Genomic DNA, 21,854 nt, shown 5'->3' with positions numbered 1-21,854 from the left:
ACTTACCTGCTATCTTCTGAAAGGCTTCCTCAAGGGCCCTGCTTTGTTCCCTCTTCTCGCCTTCTATCCTTTTCACATGGTCTCTTAACTCCTTATTTGAGCCACTATATTTTTCCTTCTCATAGTTGGTATCAGCAAGCTGACGTCGTACATCAGTAAGCTCCTTTCTAAGACTCTCATTGTTATTCTCCACTGAAATATGGGCATCAAATTATAAAAGATCAGAGAATTAATTACAGTAGCATGATCAAAATATATCATTATTAACACAATGAGGAAACATGATCACATGCCGGTAGACAATAATGTTCACCTCTCCAGAATGTCGTGCAATGTTTGTATTATTATTAATACTGAGAGGGATCAAAAATCACATTGTTGAGATTTTTATAGTACAAGAAATGAGGAAGGGCCAGACTGCAAAGGTCTGAAGTGTTTCTCAAAACTTTCAGCAGAGGTGGTAGTGTTGGTAGTGGTGACTGTTTTAGGAGGAAGAAAACCATCTACAAAGGCAAAACAGTACAAAATATACCAGACTGTATAGGGATAAATAGGGATAACAGGTACTGGTAGACTTCTTGTACAATAACCAAGTTCCAACAGAAAGCCACAGTGCAGGTGTTAACTGATATGAGTCAACATTTCGTGGACACAAGTTTTCAAAATTCTTCAATTCCAGCTACGGTATTCTATGCTAGATAGATGTTACTATTTTCAAGATGGATGTCCTATGATTGATGGTGTGGTGATGTTCATTGTTCAAAGGGAAAATACAACAAGATGATAATTTCCTGAAGTGCTCTCATGGATCAGGAAGATAAGTATACACTAAATTGTCTATGGATTAGCAGGTACATAAGATATTTCTTGAGTATTACGAGATATGCCTGGTCTCGAAAGCCAAGAATGACGGCCGAGAGGATTCGTCGTGCTGACCACACGACACCTTGTAATCTGCAGGCCTTCGGGCTGAGCAGCGGTCGCTTGATAGGCCAAGGCCCTTCAAGGGCTGTAGTGCCATGGGGTTTGGTTTGGCTTGTTTTTTATTACGAGATATGAGTAAGTAATATGCTTCAACTCGCCTCAGCTTGTGTTTCTAACAAGTCTCACAGGAGGTATGGTAGATAGGCAGCCTGCTCCAACCCACGGCAGCCAGACAACTCATAGCACTGACCTTGACTACGGACAAGTTACGTCACACATTTGAGGGAATTCCATAAAAAAATCTTCTATAATAACTGACTTAGTGACAAGAGAAGTACGTCATTGTGTATGTAGCAACATAAACGTCTCCGTGTACAAGTTTCAGAAAAATCTATGCAGGTAAACAGGAGATATTACACAAGAACGTAATTACGCTATCGGATGACGTCACAGCCGAAAAACGTATAAAAGAGGGCTGTCAGGCTAGAGCATTTAGCATTCATCGCTGGGAATTCTGACCCATCAGGCTCGCCATGTAACACTGATATTGCTCAAAGTGCTGTTGTAATTCTGCCAGAAACTCTGTTCAAGTGAATTCAATATTCTGTGAGTACAGCGAAACTTATAATCCCGTGTGTAAATGAGAACACAGATTGAGTTCCGAGTCTGTAAACTATCTTGATGGACAGTGAAACTTAAAACCTCATGTATAAACGAGAACATAGAAAGTTTTGAGTCTTTGAAATATCTTGGTGAACAGTGAAACTTAGAATCTGCACTGACAGGTGTCTTGAATATGTTAAATCTTTCAAGTGAAACATTAGGATATTTCAATATTTCACATTATTCAGTGAACATTTACCCAGCATATTACACTCCATATAAAAAGAACTGTGATTAACATTTGTGAATGGCCAAGTGTCTTAAAACATTTGTCTCATTTAAACTAGATGGACATAACTGTCCCATTCTACGTATGAATATTTTGAATAGCACAAGTGGTTCAGAGACTGTCGACTTATGAACAGTTATTAGCATTATAAGAACATTTCTACAAACTTGTGTTGTATTTCTGTGCCTAAAGCAATGTCTAGTAACTCCAATAAACTCTTGTGTGTTTTGCAGTGTTTGAGTGACAGATAAACTCTTTCACAGTTTCTTTATTTTGTGATAAATACCAATTATTCAGGGACATTCAAACTTAGTTATCTTCTTCTTAAAGGTGGCAAGAAACTGCTAAATTCATCTCATTTAATTTCCAAATTTTTCTCAGAGTGAGTGTTTAAGTTCAAACAGCTATCCAACATATAAAGTGATTATAGTTGTGTTTGAAACATAAAAGTGAATGTGCTTGGGGGACTTTTAAAAGGTGGACACTCATGCTAAGTAGAATTACAAGTGAAGTGAGCCCGCGACGAGATCATTCAGAACTTCCAGGTCATCGATGAATCGTGGTACTATGGTGGTGAGCGGTCATTGACGGATCGTGGTACTATGGTGGGGAGTGGTCATTGATGGATTATGATACTATGGTTATGGGCAGACTACGTGGGACCGTGGTACCATGGTAAGACGCCGCCTGGAGAACCAGCTCGGAAGACGACAATCAAAAACTGTACAGAGGTGTCATGAATTTATTTTGCCAACACTGAATAATTCCAGTTTAGGGAAAGAACTTAAAATTATTGTATTTAGAATCTCTCCCTCTGTATTGTGCTTTAGCATTCTCCGTTCACGCTCTGTTTTGAATTCGTGCTCTCAACATACACTTTCAGCTGGTACGTGCAATTTATTGGTACACTACATATGCTATACATAGGGGCCGGATTTATATGCACTAAAAAACCTGAAAATATGCATGCAAAAGTGCACTAAAAAGTTAGAATATATGCATGGAAAATAAGGAAATATGCTCTTAAAAACATGCAATTTTATTCACTTACCTATTTACAGGTATCATTTATTGCAAAAAGAAGGATCACAATAGGTAACTAGTAGTCTTTCAATGTTTTCTGGAGACAAACTATCTCTATTGTCCGTCAAAATGAGTTTATAGGCTGAGAATGATCGTTCTACATCATCTAACGTGATTGGACAGTACTTATACATGGGCACCAACGTTTCGGAGCATACATCTGGCAAGGATACCCTAGTTCCACTCAAGTATTGACTAATTAATATTCTTCAGTCCTGGGTTCAAATTCAACACCTTTTCTAACTTGCATTTAATCTTCTCTCTAATTTCGCCTGGAGCGGAATTCAATGAACACGCAGCTTTCTCAATGAGATCAAGTGATTCATGGAGGGGAGTACCAGAAGATTCTAAGATCTCAATGGCTTTTGGAAGTTTAGAAAAATGTGCATAAATGAAATTAACATCTTGATAAACAGTAGCAGTTTCAAACACAACTTTTGCATCACGGACACACGCAATATGCTCATCTTCAGGTTTTGTAACAACTTCTTTCACTTCATTAAAATTTTCCTGATAAAATGATACTGCAGTTAACCATGTCCCCCACCTAGTCAGGACAGGTTCAGATGGCAAAGGAACTTCAGGTAGACAATCTTTGTAAAACTGGACACAAGCTGGTGCTTTTAGAAACAGTTTCTTCCCACATCCAATTAAATTGTTAACAGCTGCAAACTGTGCGCGTATTTATTCTGCAGTGCAGTATAATCCGTGCGCTAAACAGGTTATGTGTATGAGTTTTGGATAAAATACTTGGAGGGCCTTTGCTGCTTTCAACATATACGAAGCTGCATCTGTGAGCAGTACCAAGCACTTTACAACAATTATTCTCAATTTCAGATGGCCACAATAGTCGGACAGAAATCTTTACAAATTTTGCTATTGTGCTATGGTTGGTTTTCTCTAGTACTTTACAAGTACTTTACCAGCCACGAAATTTGCTATGTAACTGCCACATGAATCCGTTGTCTCATCGACCGATATCCTGACACAGTTCCTTCCGAAATCAGAACGGATCAATTCCAGGGTAGATTCATATAACGGAGGTAGGTAATTTTTCCTAAGAGTTGATTCATCTGGTATTTTTTTATTTACACAGTATTTCTCGAGAAATGATCGCAGAACCAGATTGTTTAATTTATTCCATGGAATGTTGCTGCATACGAAAGCCCTACAAAGATAATTTGAAAATGTATTAAGAATACATGACTTGGGTTTTACCTGCGTAAGAAGTAGCTGTTGTGTTGTGCTATTTTGCTTTAATATGTGCAGTTGTTTTTGAATGCTGTTCAAGCTGAAATTTCTTTTCACATTTCACTTCCTTTGAGCAAACTTGAGAGTACACGATGACACCATCTGTTGAATAGTCTCTATTACCCGACACCCACTCATATAGTAAATCTCTTCTGCTGCTCTTTTCCTTAGGTATTTTTAGAAACGAACACTTTTAAAAATGAGATGCAGGACATTAAAATGGAACATAACTAGTGAACTGAAGAAACTTATGACTTGACCAAGTGCCCAACCCCCTGAGATTATTATCTGCTGTGGTAGAGAAAGGAATTCAGGGAAGTGCAGCCTGCCTACCCACACCTAAGCTATCTGTTGCCATTGTCAGTTGTGAAAATAAAGTGCCGTTACACAGAGAGTCAAAAATACCAACTAGTGAGGGATGCACATAAAATAGGCAACTAGCTAGGGATGTACAAAACTGATTTATTTTAGTAGTTCTTGTAATTGTCCTTAAATTCAGACATTTATTTTATTTATTTATTTATTTATGTCTTTCTGTACATGGCGGGGCTCAGGCTATAAAGCCTGCTATTATGCCAAACCATATAATTGTACACCTGTGTAAACAGAACATTATAACTACTTAAAATTAGAAATAAGTTTAATATAATTTAAAATTAACATGAATGTAATTTAACTGAAAATGTAAAGTATCATAATTTGTTTTTAACACTTTAAAATGAATTTATAGTATTTACTATTATTAAAACTATACCTCAAAAATTGTCAATGTTATTAATCTTACATTTACATTTTATTCATTTGACTTAATTTAACATTTGAGGGTACTTCTTGGAGTAAATTATTCTGATTGTAGATAAAAGTTCCAGCACGTTCTTTTGAATACCTTTAGGTTGCTTATGTCTCTAATTTCAGCCGGGAGGGAATTCCAGGAACGTATGGTCCTCGGTACAAATGAGTTGTTGTATATCCTACTGTGGTGATTGGGGATGGACAACAGGGATTGTGTTGATGACCTTGCGGGTGTTCTGCCTGAGGGAGAGAGGTAGCTGAAATCTATTCTCAGGTAGTCTGGTTTACCTGTTCGCAGTATTTTGTGCAGAAGAGAAACAGCATGGTGCTTGCGTCTATCTTATAATCTTAACCAGGACAGCTGATGGAGGAATGGGCTGATGTGGGAATGGAGCGGAACATTTAGAATGAATCGAATGCAGGCATTATGCGCCCGTTGAAGTTTGGAACCAAGTGAATAACTTATGTTATTATAGACTACGTCACCATAATCAAATATTGGTAGAATTAGTCCTTGAACGAGCAGTTTCCTGGTTTTGACAGGAAGAAAGTCCCTCAGTTTGTGCAGTGAGTGTAATGAGCCGAATACACGTTGACAAATTTTTGTTACGTGCTCTGACCAACTTAAATACTTATCAAAAATTATTCCAAGGTTCTTAACTGAGTCTTTCAGTGTTATAGGTGTTTCATTGATCTTGATAACTGGTATATTGATACTTTCTAACTTGGCATGCGCGTTTTTAGATCCTATTATGATGGATTGCGATTTTAATGGGTTTACCTTCAGGCAGTGGCTACTAGTCCATTCATTAATGTTAAATAGGTCTTCGTTTAGTTTCATGGTTGCTTCTTGTATGTCATTCGGCTTGGTATGAATATACAATTGGATATCGTCAGCATATAAGTGATATTTACAGTTCGTCAGTTGTTCTGATAGGTCATTCATGTATAGGGAGAACAGAAGCGGTGATAACACCCCACCCTGTGCTACCCCCATCTCAGTATTTAGCCATCTAGACATATTGTCTCCCACTGACACACATTGTTTACGTCCACTGAGATAGGAACGTACCCAGCATAATACATTATCAGAAAATTTCATCGCTTCTAATTTGGCTAGTAAAATGTCTTTGTCTACGCAGTCAAATGCTTTTGTAAGGTCGAGAAGAATTAGAATTGTCATTTGTCCGTTATCCATTGCTAGCTGAATGTTGTTAGTTACTTTTACCAATGCTGTGTTGGTACTGTAATTCGATCTGAACCCTGATTGATATCTGTCGAGTAAGTTATGATGTAAGAGATAGTCTGTCATTTGTTTGTGTACTAGTTTTTCCAGTACTTTTCCTAGTACAGGGAGGATACTAACAGGCCGGTAATCGTCAAAGGTTATAGGGGTACTATTTTTCGGCAAGGGTCTGATGATGGCATTTTTCCAGTTCACAGGAAAGAGTCCCGTCATAAGAGAGGTGTTAATAATGTGCGTTATTGTAGGAAGAATGATGTCTAGAATTTTTCTTAAAAGGGACAGGTTTATTCCGTCGTGTCCGGTAGACCCTGATTTTATGTCATTGAGGGCGCTCTTTACATCACCTGGAGTCACATGAGAGAAGTAAAATGTTTTTCCACCATGCTTTCTCTTTGAAGATATTTTGTCAATAGTGGCTCTCTTGGTATTTCCGTTCGTCTGGACGTTTCTTGAGCTAAAATAATTATTCAGATCGTCCAAAGGTACATTACAGTTACTATCCTTTGTCTTTGTTTTATTTAGACCCATATCGCGGAGAGTTTTCCATACAGCTGCAGAGTTATGTGTATTTAAAACTTCGTACGAGTAGCGTATTTTAGCGTTTCTTATCATCTGCGTTGTTTTATTTCGGAGTCTCTTATATTTCTCAAAATTGTCCTGTGTTGGATATTTCACATAGTAGCTATAGGCTACGTCTCTGTCTTTCATTTGATCACGAATTTCTTGATTGAGCCAAGGGTTAGATGGTCGCTTTACTCGAGCAGTACATAATGGGGCATGTCTGTCGTATGAAGTTAAGAGAAGTTCGTTAAAATGAGATACTTTGTCGTCAATGTCCTTTATGTACTGAACTGTGTGCCATGGTGTGCTCAGAGCGTCCTCAACGAGGGCTTCTTCGTTCAAATTTTTGAAATCTCTGTATGTGATTATCTTAGGCTTGTATTTTGGACACTTCAAAGAGTATGCTGCGTAAATCATATCATGACGGGAAAGGCCTGGCACAGGCACCTGTCCATGTGACAATATACGGTCTTTATTGTTTACAACGATTAGGTCAAGGAGTGTGTGCGAGGTTGCAACATGGTGTGTGGGTTGTAAGGGCAGAATTGTCATATTAATGGATTCGAACATGCATGTTAATCCCCTAGTTTCAATAGTTGCATTTGTCAGATCAGTGTTAAAATCTCCCATTAAAACCATGTGTTCATACCTGGATATTAAATCCTGTAGGACTTCCTCTAGATCCGTTGTGTTTCCGGTCTTCGGTGGGCGATACACTACACCGAGTAAACACTTCGTACCACGAATTTCAATTTCTACGAACAAGAACTCCGGCCTGTGAGAGTATTCACTTGGCGATTTGAATATTACCTTGTATTTCAAATCGCCACGTATGAACATTCCGACTCCGCCTCCAGGCTTTCCTTCTCTATCGTTCCTAATTAAAGTGTATCCACTCATTTTAACCAGTGCTGAAGGGATAGACTGACGCAGCCATGATGATTCTGAAATCATTATAGCATGCAGATTACAGGTTGAAAATATTTCGGGGAATTCTGAGAAATGTGGGACAATGCTCTGTGCATTGACATGTGCTATTTGTAGAGAAGTAGGGTAGGGCGCAAGAATGTCTTTGAGACGGTTAGCGGTATTCTTCGAGGGGGCTGGCACGACGGGGTAATGACCTGCCTGGGACAGTGGTGAAAGGAGGCTGAAATTAGAGACATTTGTTTTCTGGTTGCTTAATGCTGCCAACTTGAACGTTATGACAACTGATGGTAAGAAGTACCTACTACAACTATACTACCTAAATTAACACTACAACTATGTGGAAAATTAACTTAAGTGAACTAAAACAACTATGGCGGTCCTTGTTTTGCAGAGAGTCTGCTCATGGCTAGTGAATACTGTTCAAATCTGAACGATTAGTAATGGCTATTTTTCGGTTCCCATGTTTTACATATATGATCCCATCTCTAGACCATACGTTTTGGACTGTAAATTTTGCGACTGCGTCCTGAAGAAGCCGGAGTCTTACTGGAGTAAGGTCCTCGCGGATGGTTTTATTCGAGCCCTTAAGTTTCTTTTTGTTCGTGAACATAGCGTTTCTCTTACGGTATGATACAAACTTGACAATTATAGGTCGCGGACGCCCGTTCTGGATTTTCCCAACCCTGTGAGACCTATCAATGTCATCCACGGAAAGACTGACCCCGATTTCCTTCGCAATGTCTAGAACTAAGTTGTCAGTGTTCTCGTCCGCAGTTTCCGGTATACCGAACACACGTAGGCACTGCCTTCTTTGATATTGTTCCAAACAGTCAGTTTTATCCTGCAGTTCAGTTTTTAGATCACTGATTGTTTTGTCCCGCTCCTCCAGGGCCCTCCTAAGTTCTTCAATTACACTCGTATTAAAATTAATAGTCTCCTTTAATTGATCAACAACTGACTTTGTTACCCGGTCCTGGATAAGGTTGGCAAGCATGCCAAGTGTCTCCTTGCTGCTCAGTACTTCTTGTATGGCCTGCTTAACTATGGCTTCCATTGGCACTTGCTTCACCTTGCGTGGCATTATTAATTTGTTGAATTTTTGCCTTACGCTTTCACCAATCACTTCGCTAACACATTATGTACCGGAATATGCTGTTACGTCTAGAATATGCACTAACCCTCAAAATATGTCAAAATATGCAATTGCATATGTGCATATGCATTTTTTTTAAATCTGGGCCCTAGCTATATAACATGCTTTACTTCAAAGGAGGTTTAATTAGTAACTTAATTGATATATTTACAGGTGTACTTGACTTCATATTACTGCAAAATTGTATGTCAATATGAGTGTGAAGATGTTTGAGAGTACATGCATTCTATTCACCAGGGTTTATTTAGCTTGAATTATTCTGTTCGTATATAGTTTCCTAACCTGATAACTGATTTGTATTGATGTTACAATTATTTAACTGTGATAGTAAACCAATGGCATAAGTCTCAAACTAAAAACAGTTGAACGGTAACAATATATTATATCGGACACACAAAGGGCTTCCAGGTCGGAGAGGATGAGAAAGTTCTGGGAGAAGAAAAAGAAGAAATTAACTTAAATGTATTGATTTAAGTGCTCCAATATGGTGTAAAATATGTAAATAATAATACAACAAATCCTAGTTAATATTTGATCCATGTATATATGTAACTGTCTGCAGTCTGTCTGCATATGGATAAGGGTAGAAAAATTCCAGGATGAGGAAATTAGACAGAAGTACAAGGATATGATTACTGAAGAGTTCCAAAGCATAAGGAGTCAGGAGATTCTGGTTATAGAAAGAGAATGTGTGGCATACAGGGAAACAGCAAGTAAATGTCTTGGAACATCTGTGTGCAAAGATGGCAAAAAGCAAACCTCTTGGTGGATTAATGAAGTCATGTCAGCACGTAAAAAGAAGGCATACCAAAAATGGCTCCAAACAAGAACTGGTGTAGAAAGGGAATTGTACGCAGATGAATGAAACAGGGTGAAACAAATCACTGAGGAGTGCAAGAAGAAATCATGGAAAAGTTTGGTAATAACCTGGAATAGCTTGGTCAAGCAGCAGGGAAACCTTTCTGGACTGTGTTAAAGAATCATAGAGATGGGGGAAGAGGGAAATTAATAGCATTTTGGGTAAATTAGGTGAAATCATTGTAAATCCCAGGGCATCACTGGACATATGGAAGAAAAAAATGTAAAAGTCTTCTCAGCATAAAAGGAAATCTTTCTGTTGAAGTCCTGAACAATGGTCTTCATGGGGAGCAGAATACAATGTGATCGTAGTGAAATTACATGCAAGAAAGGGGAAAGGATGATAAATAAACTACATTGTCATAAAGCAGCAGGAATAGATGAAATTACACCTGAAATTGTGAAATCTGCTGTGAGGGAAAAGTAATAGAATTAGTATGAAATGTGAGGGGAAGGTATCTCCTGATTGGACGAAAGCAGTAATTGCACCTATCTATAAGCAAAAGAACAGGAAGAATTGCAACAACTATCAAGGTATTTTGTTGATCAGTATACTTTGCAAAGTGTTCACAGACATTTTGGAAAGGAGGGTGGATGAATGGTGGAGGGTAAGTTGAATGAAAACCAGTGAGGTCTGAGACCACAGATGGACTATCAGAACTAGATTTTCAGTGTGCATTAAGCAATTGAAAAATGCTACAAGAGGAATACAAGTTATGTTTATCGTTTGTAGATCTACAGAAGGCAATGACACAGTATGGTTTGGAGATAGTGGGTCCGAATTCCACTATTGGCAGTCCTGAAGATGGTTTTCCATGGTTTCCCACTTTCACAACAGGCAAATACTGAGGGGTTGTTCGTTAATTAAGGCCACAGCCGCTTCCTTCCCACACTCCCATCCCTTACCTATCCCACTGTCGTTATAAGATCTATCTGCGTTGGTGCGACATGAAGCAAATTCCTGACTGACCTTTTCTGAACACTGTGCCTTGTTCACCAAACCCATACATTTACGATTTGGTGCAGTGTCTACTTTGCAGAGCTTGTGTACATAATGAGTCTTCTACCTCTCTAAATGTAGTTTTAGGCCACACTTTGCACATACACATTTTATAGCATTTTATACACAAATACACTCCGTAGAGCTCTGATGTCCTTAGGCCATGGATTTTGAGTAGTAGTACTCCTGAATAAACTTATTAGCCCTTTGCAACAGTGAATGAAACCTCTGTACATGTGGAAGCGTGCATTAGGTCTACTCCAAGCATACTTGTCACAATTTGAAGTTAAATCCTCTCTCTGAAAATCATGTCAATGGAGAAGAAATTTTAAGGAAAAGAGGTTTGAGCAATAACAAGAATAAATATTGCTTTTAAATCTTAAAGTTCATATATTTTGTCTACCAGTAATTGTTCATTATTATCTTATTATGCTTAAAATATATTCAGGAGACCTTTTTTTATAATTTGCTTTACGTTGCACTGATATAGATAGGTCTTATGGTGCTATGGGATAGGAAAGGGCTAAGAGTGGGAAGGAAGCAGCCATAGCCTTAATTAAGATACAGCCATAGCATTTGCCTGGTGTGAAAATGGGAAACTAGGGAAAACCTTCTTCAGGGTTGCTGACAGTGGCGTTTAATGCAAGCTCACAGATGCACAACCCTAACCACACAGCCAACTCGCTCGTTCGGTATTCTGGAGATTATCCCAACTTGTATTTTCATGTTTCTCCTTTTTTTCCCTTCTCGGTACTATCCACAGGAAACTTCCATATCACTCAGTATTGCTTGATTTTAATTTGAATGCTCGAAGTCCATTGCATTTTGGTTCTTGCGAACTAGGCAGTACTTATTTATTCATTCAGATCATAATTTTCTCAATTCATCTGAAATCAATAGCCTTTCTATGTGTCATTTCTGATGAAAATTTGTGAGTTTTAAGAAGGAAGTTAATTTTAGTTTTGTTCTCTGCATCTGCTATCTTGAATCCAACAGCTTTGAGATCTTGCTGAATTTTGTGGATACATCATCCTGTCTTCCTTCCAAGATTTATCATCAATAGTTATCGTAAAAATGGGTTTCCTGGCAGTCGCAAGATGTGAAAGAAATACAAGATTCTTTTCTTCTTCACTGTGCTGGTGATTGGGTCAATCTCTCAATAGACTGTTTCATTAGAAAGGATTCTCCAGACTCCTTTGACCTGGTACTTTTTATTTATACAAGTTCTGATGATTTTGCTTTCAGCTTTGGGGATTGAGGAGCTGATCAGTTCTTCTTTGGTTTTTAATTCAGAGCAGGGTTTCACAAGCATAAGTGACTTCCAGGAGAGTTACAGTTTTTGTAGTGTTGGACCTTAGTGTCTATTGACAGGAATTTCTTATTATACATTGACCATTAATTAAGTTGCATGTGATGATTTCCCCAAGATATTTAAATTGTAGAATTATGTTAAATTTTTGATTGATTTATGAAGAATTTATTTATTTATTTATTTATTTATTTATTTATGATCTCCGTTTTCTCAAAGGATATTTGCCTATTTTTACGGTGATTTTTGTAGACTGGTGATGATGATGATGATGATGATGATGATGATAATAATAATAATAATAATAATAATAATAATGACAATGATGTAGGGACCCTCTTCGGAGGCAGCCCTACCCAGGGAGTGGCGCCCCTGCCTATGCGAGTCCCAGAGCACACTGACCCGGTGTGTATCATCTGGTAAGGGTCCCAGCTCGGGGTTACGAGTGAAGACCTCAACAGAATCTACAGCAGAGAAGTTGAACTTCGGAACGGTGGAGATTGCGGAAGAGGCAGCCCAGTACTCAGGGAATAGTATGAGTACACTATTTATCAGCAGCGTTTGTCTCCCATGTTAGGGGCGGCTGCAAGGTGCTCGGTCAATGGTCTCGAAGGCGGAAGAGAAATCTTAACTCCCAATGGCAATGAGAGCGGAAGAACCTAGTGGAGTAAACCACGAAAAAATAATCATTTCGGACTAACAATCCGATCTTACTTTGGAAGCTAATTCCTTCCTGCACAAATCACAACTTCATTCGCAAGATGGAAATGTCACTGAAAGAAAGCACTACCCCAGGTGGCAGCTCGGCAGAGAAATCCATCATTGCACTATGCAATGCAACGGGACCTAGGATTCTGGGGAGTCCCATCATCTGCAAGAAAGACGAGTCAGAGCGTCTTGAATCACCTTCCAAACTCAAATTCAAGAAGAACTATTTCATTGGAACAATAAACATCAACTCACTTACCAGAGTTGGAAAACAAAAAGAACTAGAAAAGCTTTTGGAAAAAAATCAAATCCAGATCCTAGCTGTACAAGAGACAAGATTCCTGGAAGAAAACATCATAGACATCAACCAATACAGAATATTCAAAGGAAAGCCGGCGATTAGAACAGCCACCAATATGCCTCTACTTGGAACCTGCTTCTACATAAACAAGAAGGTAGTAAACAATGTCACATCAAAATCCGAAAGATTGTCTCTACTAACTATTAAATGCAAGAATAAGAGGTACACTCTCATCAACTGTTATGCCCCGATCAACGAAGACAACAAGAAGAACCCACAGAAAGTTGATGATTTCTGGGATCTTCTGGAAACTGAAATCAAGAAGATCCCACAGAAAGTTGATGACTTGTGGGATCTTCTGGAAACTGAAATCACCCGGATACCCAAGAGCAACGTAAAAATCCTGCTGGGAGACTTCAACGCACAGATTGGGAAGGAACGAAAGTACAGAGACATCGTAGGGGAATATCCAGCACATAAGAGGACAAACAAGAATGGGGAAAGGCTCATTGGACTCTGTAAAGCTTTTCAGTTGAAACTTATGTCAACACACTTCAAGAAACTCCCGAGAAAATCAAAGACATGGGTATCTCCGAATCCCAAACTAGGGGAATTCCAATTGGATCACATAGCGATAACAAGGAAAAACTGAAAGGAGGTGATGAATGTCAAGGTGATTAGGAACAGTGAATTCGATTCAGACCACTTTCTCTCCAAAGTTAAAATCCGTTTTCTCCCGAGAGGACAAAAGAGAGACCCACCTAAAATAATGTGATACAACACAAACAAAATAAACATCACTGAAGACATCATTAGAAACCTCAGGGATGAAATCTGGACCAGCAGAAAGGGGAATTGGCAAGAACTATGCACGGGAATCAATGAAGCCGCAAAGAAAACACTCTGACAGGCTAGGAGGAAAAGAGAAATATGGTGGAATGAAGAGTGCGAGCAAGCTCTCAGGGAAAGGTCCGAGAAATGGAGAAAATGGAAATGCTCCAGAGAAAAGGAACACATGGAACAATTCAGGCAACAGAGGAAAGAAACGTCCAGGATATTTCGAAGGACTAAATGATCATTTGAAAGAGCTCAACTGGAAGAGATCCAGACTGACTTTGTCAAGAACAATTCCAGAGACTTTTATCAGACCTTCAAGAGAAAACTCAAAGGATACCAAGCGCCAAGTTTGAGCTTCAGAAATGAACAGAGTAAAATCGGACTGAACAACCAAGAAAATTGTGAGATATTAGCCAGATACTTTCACACTCTCTTGAATTGTCCTTCCCCAACCTCCAAACTAGAATTTCCAGACATATCAGAGAACTCAGAAGATGACGAACCACCAAGAAAGGAAGAAGTCAAGGAAGTTCTTGAAAACCTCAAAAACAACAGGGCAAGTGGAGAGGACTCAATAACGGCAGAAATGTTGAAATGGGCAGAACCGGAAATCTTAGATGATCTTCACCAAATCATCAAGGAAATCTGGGAGAGGGAGAAAATCCCAGAAGAATGGAAAACAGCACTTACCCATCCGCTGCATAAGAAAGGGGACAAACAGGATGTCAACAACTATAGGGGCCTATAAAATTCTCTCAAAACTGCTTCTTAATAGAATAGAAGCGAATCTGGACCAACAACTAGGGGAATACCAAGCAGGGTTTAGGAAAGGCCGCTCCTGTATCGAACAAATATTCAACCTCAAGTCAATACTCGGCCACAGAATGTTGAGTGGTAAGAAAATTGTGGTGTCATTTATAGACTTCAAAAAAGCCTTTGATTCGGTGGACAGAGAGACTTTGGATAAGACCATTAGGGAATTTGGAGTCAAAACTAAACTGGCAAATATAATCAAAGAGACCCTAACAGGCACAACCTCCAAGGTAAAATTCTTCGGGCATCTCTCACAATCACTTGGAATCAAGACAGGCCTGAGGCAAGGGGATGGACTATCCCCACTCCTATTCAACTGTGTCCTAGAAAATATAGTGAGAATATGGAACTCAGAACTTTAACATCAAGGGATAATCCCGATCTGTCTAGGGAGAAAATCAGGTGGGATTAAAGTCAATTGCTTGGCTTTTGCTGACAACTTTGTTATACTATCAGAAAGTCCAGAGGTCACAACCATCCAGATTACAGTAACCTCTTGGAAAGAATCGCCAGCCAAACAGGACTTAGGATCTCAGCAGAAAAGACCAAATGCATGACGAACATCAAAGATGGACCAAAATTCCTGGAAACAGAGATAGGACAGATAGAAAGGGTCAAGAAGTTCAAGTACCTTGGTGTGACTATACAGGAGAATGGACTAGAAAAAGCTGCAGTGGAAGATCGGATCTCAAAAATGGAGAGAGCATACGGCTTGACAAAAATCATCTACAATAAGAAGTGCTTGTCCTGGAATTCCAAATTAAAACATTACAACGCCGTGGTCAAAACAAAATGCCTGTCCATGAACTACAAGCTGGAGAAGCTAGAGGTCCTGGAAAGAAGAATCCTCAGAAAAATTATGGGAGCTGTCCAAACTGAAAGCGAATGGAAACTTCGGAGTAACAAAGAAGTTTACCAGAAGGTGGAAAGAATTTCAGAGACAATGAAGAAAAGGAGATTGGCGTTTCTTGGACATCTATACAGAATGAACACAAACAGACTTACCAAACAGATATTTGATTACTTCTGGAGAAAAAAGACCACTACAGCATGGATTAAGGAAACAAAGAAGGATATGGAAAGGTTAAGCATCTTGGAAGACCAGCTGTTAGAAAGGAATACGTTTAGGAACACACTGAAGAATCTGGAAGATGTTCAAGCCGCAGGAAGAACTAGGAAGTCCGGAAGAGCCTGGACAGATGAACAATGGAAGCAGGCCAGCGAACGCATGAAGGAGTATTGGACACAGAGAAAACTCCGCACAAAGAGAAAGAAATGAAGTTGAAGCGTGATCCTTAGTGGTCCATTCGCATGTAAAAAAAAATTTAAAAATGACAATGATGATGATGATGATGATGATGATGATGATGTTGGAAAGGCACAATGTTCTGGAAAAGAATAAGGTCAGCACGGTTTATATTAGAATGACATTACTTATTATTAGAGATGGGAATTTGCCTATTTTATTCCTGTGTTCAGAAACGTAGGCTTTTGAGATATAAATCCATTTTTGAGTCTTTTTAGCTATATTTCGTTGGTTTTATTGTGCCTATAAATGCCTATTCCAGGGGTTTATGCCTATTTGGAGTATAAATGCCCATTTGATAACTTTTGACTGTATTTTTTAAAAAGCCGATTTTCTTCCAGTGCATTATGTTATAGCTAGTGTGCTTGACAGAATTATCTTCTCTTTTTTCCCCCCCAATATCTGTTTACCCCACGAACAAAAATGGGAATTATCAGAAGTCACCAGAAATAGTTCTAGGGAAATTTCCATCAGGAAAAACAAGGAACAATTTGACCTCGAAGACTTCAACCCCTCCAACCTCCTTAGTATCTAAGACATATGCGAGAACCAGTCAATGTCGAACTATGTTGCACAACCCATATGCCCTGTACCTCCTTTTCGATGCGAACTGTTGCATGCGTACGCTTTATGTTCAGAACGTATTGTGATTTACTGTGAAGTGAAAGAAGAAAAAGGAGTATGTTTGCGGCAATGCCTAAAGAAAAATTGTCGAAGTCCTACTGGCTGAAGCATTGGATTACAGTTAATCCCAATTTCACTACGGATGGAAGGGTAGTCTGTGAAGCTTGCTGTAAGGAGGTGAGTTCCTTTTGTTCCTTTTATCATTTTTTGTGATTGAGAATTATGATCGCATTCCATTGTAGCATATATAGGCCTATTAATTTATGTATTGTGGCTAGTTGTTTTGTTGCAATGCTGTATTACTCGTGAACTTTCAATTATTCTTTTATATTGCTAAAATGTAAATCATTAAATTACTGAACGAGGAGGTAGAACGCCGGTGGTCTCTTGTCACAGAATGGATGAAAATTAAATCGGTATTTTGAACTGTGATTCAATTCCTGTGAAAATAGAGATTTACAATTGAAATGCAATTTTTAAAACTCCCTTTAAAAATTGTGAACCAAGCTCGATAACTGCAGTCGCTTAAGTGCGGCCAGTATCCAGTATTTGGGAGATAGTGGGTTCGAACCCCACTGTCGGCAGCCCTAAAGATGTTTTCCGAGGTTTCCCACGTTCACACCAGGCAAATGCTGGGGCTGTACCTTTATTAAGACCACGGCCGCTTCCTAACCACTCCGAGTCCTTTCCTGTCCCATCGTCGCCATAAGACCTGTGTCGGTGCAACGTAAAACAACTTGCAACAACAAAAAACAAAAAAAACGTGAATTCTATTACATTTTTGCTAAGCCTTCGCGAAACACAGGTTGCAGATCCAATGTAGCCCGGACAGGACGATGCCGCAGCGTGTTTTACAAGGTTGCCAAGACTATCTTTCCAACACCAGGCCAGCGAAAATACCGTTGGTCTCGATTGATGAGGTCCGGTTAGTAACCGTTGTGCATAGGGGCGGGGAGGGGAAGCAAGGAGAGTCTGAGGCGTGTAAATTCTCAGGTTAACAAGCCTCTAGCATCCCCTCAAGAGTCTTACTAAATTGTGACAAAAATAAGGTTATGGGCGCATGTCACGGCAATTTCAAATTACACGGTTTTTAATTTTCAACGAGAGTGGCAGCTTTGTGGGCACACATGATGCAGGATCTATTGCAGGCAACGGAAAATAGTCTTCATGACAGCTGACCTGGCTGACCAAAGCTGGCGAATAGAAACAAATAAAATGTTCACAATTCTGGGATTTATAGTGCCTCCGTTTACATTCTTCTTCTTCTTGTTTCCGAATTTGGCCGTCTATGGACCGCATAGAACCTAAGGCTTTCCCTTCTTCTTCTTCTTCTTCTTCTTCTTCTTCTTCTGCTTCTTCTTCTCCTCCTCCTTCTCCTCCTCCTCCTCCTCCTCCTCCTCCTCCTCCTCCCAGAACCTCTTCATCCTTTCACTTCTAATTCTCCTTTCTTTCTGAGATATGATCAGTTTTGGTCTACATTTTGGTGGTTTCTCCTGCAATAATTTGATGCTGTACACCCGGCTTCTAAATTCTTTTCTGTTGTGAAACATATCCATTGTAAGTCCACTTTTTATTGCATCTCTTTTTACCTCTTCTAACCAGTTCGTCGAAGATTTCAGTCCAATGATGTACTTGAATATTTTCTTAGCCGTTTCTCATCCCCTTTTTCTAGATGCCCATAGAATTTTAGCCTTCGCTTTCGCATGGTGACAGTGACTTTTCGGTGTATTTGTAGAGATCATCATTTCTTTCTATTTCTCCACTCCGCATCAGCATTTTTCTCTGGTCCTAAAATTTTCCTTAAGATTCTTCTCTCCTTTTTCTTGAGAACTTGAAGCTCACCCTTTTCATTCATTGTCAGGCTCTCTGAAGCACAGAGACCCTCTGGCCTTACCACTGTGCTGTAGTGTCTGTTTCGCTTTCATTCTTCTATATAAGTAAGAATAATTCTAGGGCCAGCTTGGTGGGTCCTTGGCAAGCATAATGGACGGATCTCTCCTCTACGCTACTCCGGTCTCGTTTCACGTCTTTTTAATTATATTTTTCATTCGGTGAACTCTACACGATACTGTCAAATTATAACTGAAAATCCTTGAAGACATATTTCCATGTAAATTACTAATTCCCTTGTTCCTACTTTAAAGTTTTGTACTTCTAGAAATGTCATCTCTAATAGGCTTTCTTTTTATGAAACAAATATGTGATATATACTAAGCATTACTGCCAATTAGCCCAACAGTAGAAATTTAAGATATAGGGACAATGCAATTTATGACAATTTTATTATTTTTCAGATCAAATGTGAAAAAAACCCACATAGATCAAATTAGAAATACTGCGATGCATCTGATACGAGTGCAGAAATCTGTATTAACGCAACCCCTCTACCACTTTGGGCACCGACCAACAACCATTTTCTTTAGACTTAATCACTGAAATGTTGGCAGCTAATACATCCCTGCGTAAACCGGAGCATCTTCAAATTTCAACAAGCTGCCGGGAGCAATCACCAAGTGGGAGAAGAGTGGCATGCCCCTGATGGAGTCATTTAGGATTATGGAAGAAGTCAGGGAAAGTTTTGTCCGAACCTCTGGGAAGGCAGCCGCTGTCAGCGAAATAAAACCAGATGAAGTGACTTCACTGAAGTTTTGTCCAATCACTTCATGTGATGTTGAGAGGTCTTTCTCTCAGAACAAAAACATTATGCATGAGAGGAGAACAAGACTGTTACCGGAAAACATTGAAACGTTGCTTGTAAATTCCTTTTATAGTAATTAAGTGTGTTATGAAATTATAAGTAATTTTTTCCATGCCTATTTTATTGCCTATTTTGGCTAATTTAAGAGCCTATATGCCTGCCTATTTTAACTGTTTTTTTTGCCTATAATTCTCGTCTCTATTTATTACAATCGTAAATCACAATGGATACAGTGACAAAAATAGACATGGAGATGTCCATAAGATAACCTTTCTGTTTCAAGGTGATACCAGATTCATCTCGAGAAAACTCAATCCCGAGACAGTACTTCATGTCTCCTAGGTCTTTGACCTCAAAGGACTTTTGTAGAAATCTGCAGACCTCGTCAATTTCTCTCGAGTTCCGTGACAAAACTAAAATGTCATCAACATAAACTATGATTACAAGAGCATCAGCATCTGCACCCTTCACATAGATGCTTGAATCGCCGGACACTGGTTTGACACCAAGCTTTAGTAGTTGCTCGTTCAAGCGTTGGTGCCAACAGCGGCCAGCCTGCTTCAAGCCATACAGAGCCTTTTTAATACGGCACACACAATCCTTGTTTAGCATCTTCAGCATTCTCTTGGCTTCGGCTATAATCTCGGATGTTGCATTGCTTTCCTGTACGATGAATTTTAGTATTTCCCTGGTGTAGTTTGGTACCTCCATAAAGATTTCCATTTCAGTGTGCAGTTGCTACATCAAATAGTCAGACATACATTTCACGATGAGCAGTGAGCGCAATAGCCATTCGTATTGAGCTGAGTCTTACCTCTGGTGCAAACGTTTCAGTATAATCTATACCTGGCCTCTGGGAAAAACCCCTGGCCACGACTCTAACCTTCCTTCTTGTGATCCTGCCATTTGCTCCATATGATATAGATGTTGATTCCCATAGGGAACCTGAAATATTTGTCCCGAATGAGTAAATTTATAATATCATATAATTTGCTCCATACTTATTCCTAGGAACTACACGACATCCAAGTGTTGTTCTATTTTCTGGACAGTCTACGAGACCCCAGATCTTGTTTCTTAGAATGGAGACAAATTCATCTGGACCTGAAAATGTCACCTGAATTGGAACCTCAGCCAGACATACCAAATCAATTTGTGCTCCATCATGTTCCTGGTAAAACTTTCGAGGTCTACCTTGTGTTCCCGGACGAATTATTTTTGGTCTCCCTGGAGCATGTTGAGATTGCCATATTTCTTGTCCTGGTTCATTTTCAAAACCAAGAAATTCTTCTTCTGAGCTATCCAAATCTTTGATGCTTTCTGTACGTTCTACGTGTCTGGGAGTTATGTTTACATTGATGAAAGGACCAACCTGCTCTGGTTCTATGCTGGGATGATCTTCATCAAAGTGTTCTACATTTGGGCAGTGACTTGGGAAAATATCAAGATCGTGTTTTTGTTCTTTTCTATCTTCTTTCAAAAACTTGACATCACGTGAGATTTCCACATTTCGTTCCTGTGGTATCCAAATTCTGAATCTTTTGGATTGCTCTGCATATCCGAGGAATTTGCCCTTTTTTCCCCTGAGAGTCGAATTTTCCCATGTTCGGTGATCGATTTAGGCATCATCAATATTACACCAGACACAAAACTGTGAAAGAATGACAGGAGTTACTGTTCCAAAGGAAAGCAGGCTTAATAGGAATAGACAACTAGGAATTAGTTATATTTTCATCTGCATTAATAATAAGAGCCACACTGTGATATCTGGATTTCTTCATTTTGACAATTACTTATAAATTGTATAATTTTTAATTTATAAATTGATCTTTTTTTTCATGAATTATTAAGAAAAGAATATTCATTAGGACATATTCTCTATGGAATATTGTACAAGTGTTTCCTTGACGACTGCTTTCAATTGTAGAAATAATTTATATATTTTCTCTTGAGTTATTTGTTTGTTTTAATGTTGTCAATCTTATGTTAATGTTAAGGACACTTCCTCTAAAGCATTACTTTGTCAATTTATATATTTTTCATCTAAACAGTGTTATGTGGCTGAAGATGTTGATAATATACGAAACATGTACCACTTTTAACCATTAAATTGCCTTAAGCAATCATTGTATCGACTAGGTGGAAAATAAATAAATACTTAATTGTGAATAAAGCAATTTGTAAATAAAAAATAAAAAATTGTTTTCATCTTTTGTGTTTGCCCTGCATTCCTAAAACAGTGGAACCTTGATTCCCCGTTCTTGGAGGGACCATGAAAAAAACCTACAACAGGGGAAAATGGAAAATCCGGGAATGAATGAAAACCATCATCAATTTGGCTAAACATCACCAAAATGAAATATGTATAATTATAATCTTACAAACACTCCAAACCAAACTACAGCTCCAATGGGCCTTTACCTGCCAAGTGACCGCTGCTCAGTCCGAAGGCCTGCAGATTACGAGGTCAGTGTGACGAATCTACTCGACCATTATTCCTGGCTCACAAGACCGTGGTCCCATTGTCACCATTAAATAGCTCCTCAATTAAAGGTAATCACGTAGGCT

General features: G+C 39.0%; 1 protein-coding gene across 1 annotated transcript in view; it reads right to left on the bottom strand.

The window, feature by feature from the left end:
• Positions 1–21,854, bottom strand: part of Root (ciliary rootlet coiled-coil, rootletin) — a 461,920-nt gene that overhangs the window by 166,597 nt on the left and 273,469 nt on the right. The window contains exon 20 of the mRNA XM_067137854.2: positions 7–192. Within this exon, the coding sequence (XP_066993955.2) occupies positions 7–192 (186 nt within the window). The remainder of the gene's footprint in view (positions 1–6; positions 193–21,854) is intronic.

This window comes from Anabrus simplex, chromosome 1 (assembly GCF_040414725.1).
Source record: "Anabrus simplex isolate iqAnaSimp1 chromosome 1, ASM4041472v1, whole genome shotgun sequence".
In the NCBI taxonomy this organism is placed as follows: domain Eukaryota; kingdom Metazoa; phylum Arthropoda; class Insecta; order Orthoptera; family Tettigoniidae; genus Anabrus; species Anabrus simplex.
The sequence above is the reverse complement of the archived record's forward strand: the minus strand, read 5'-3'. Positions and strand labels throughout refer to the sequence as shown.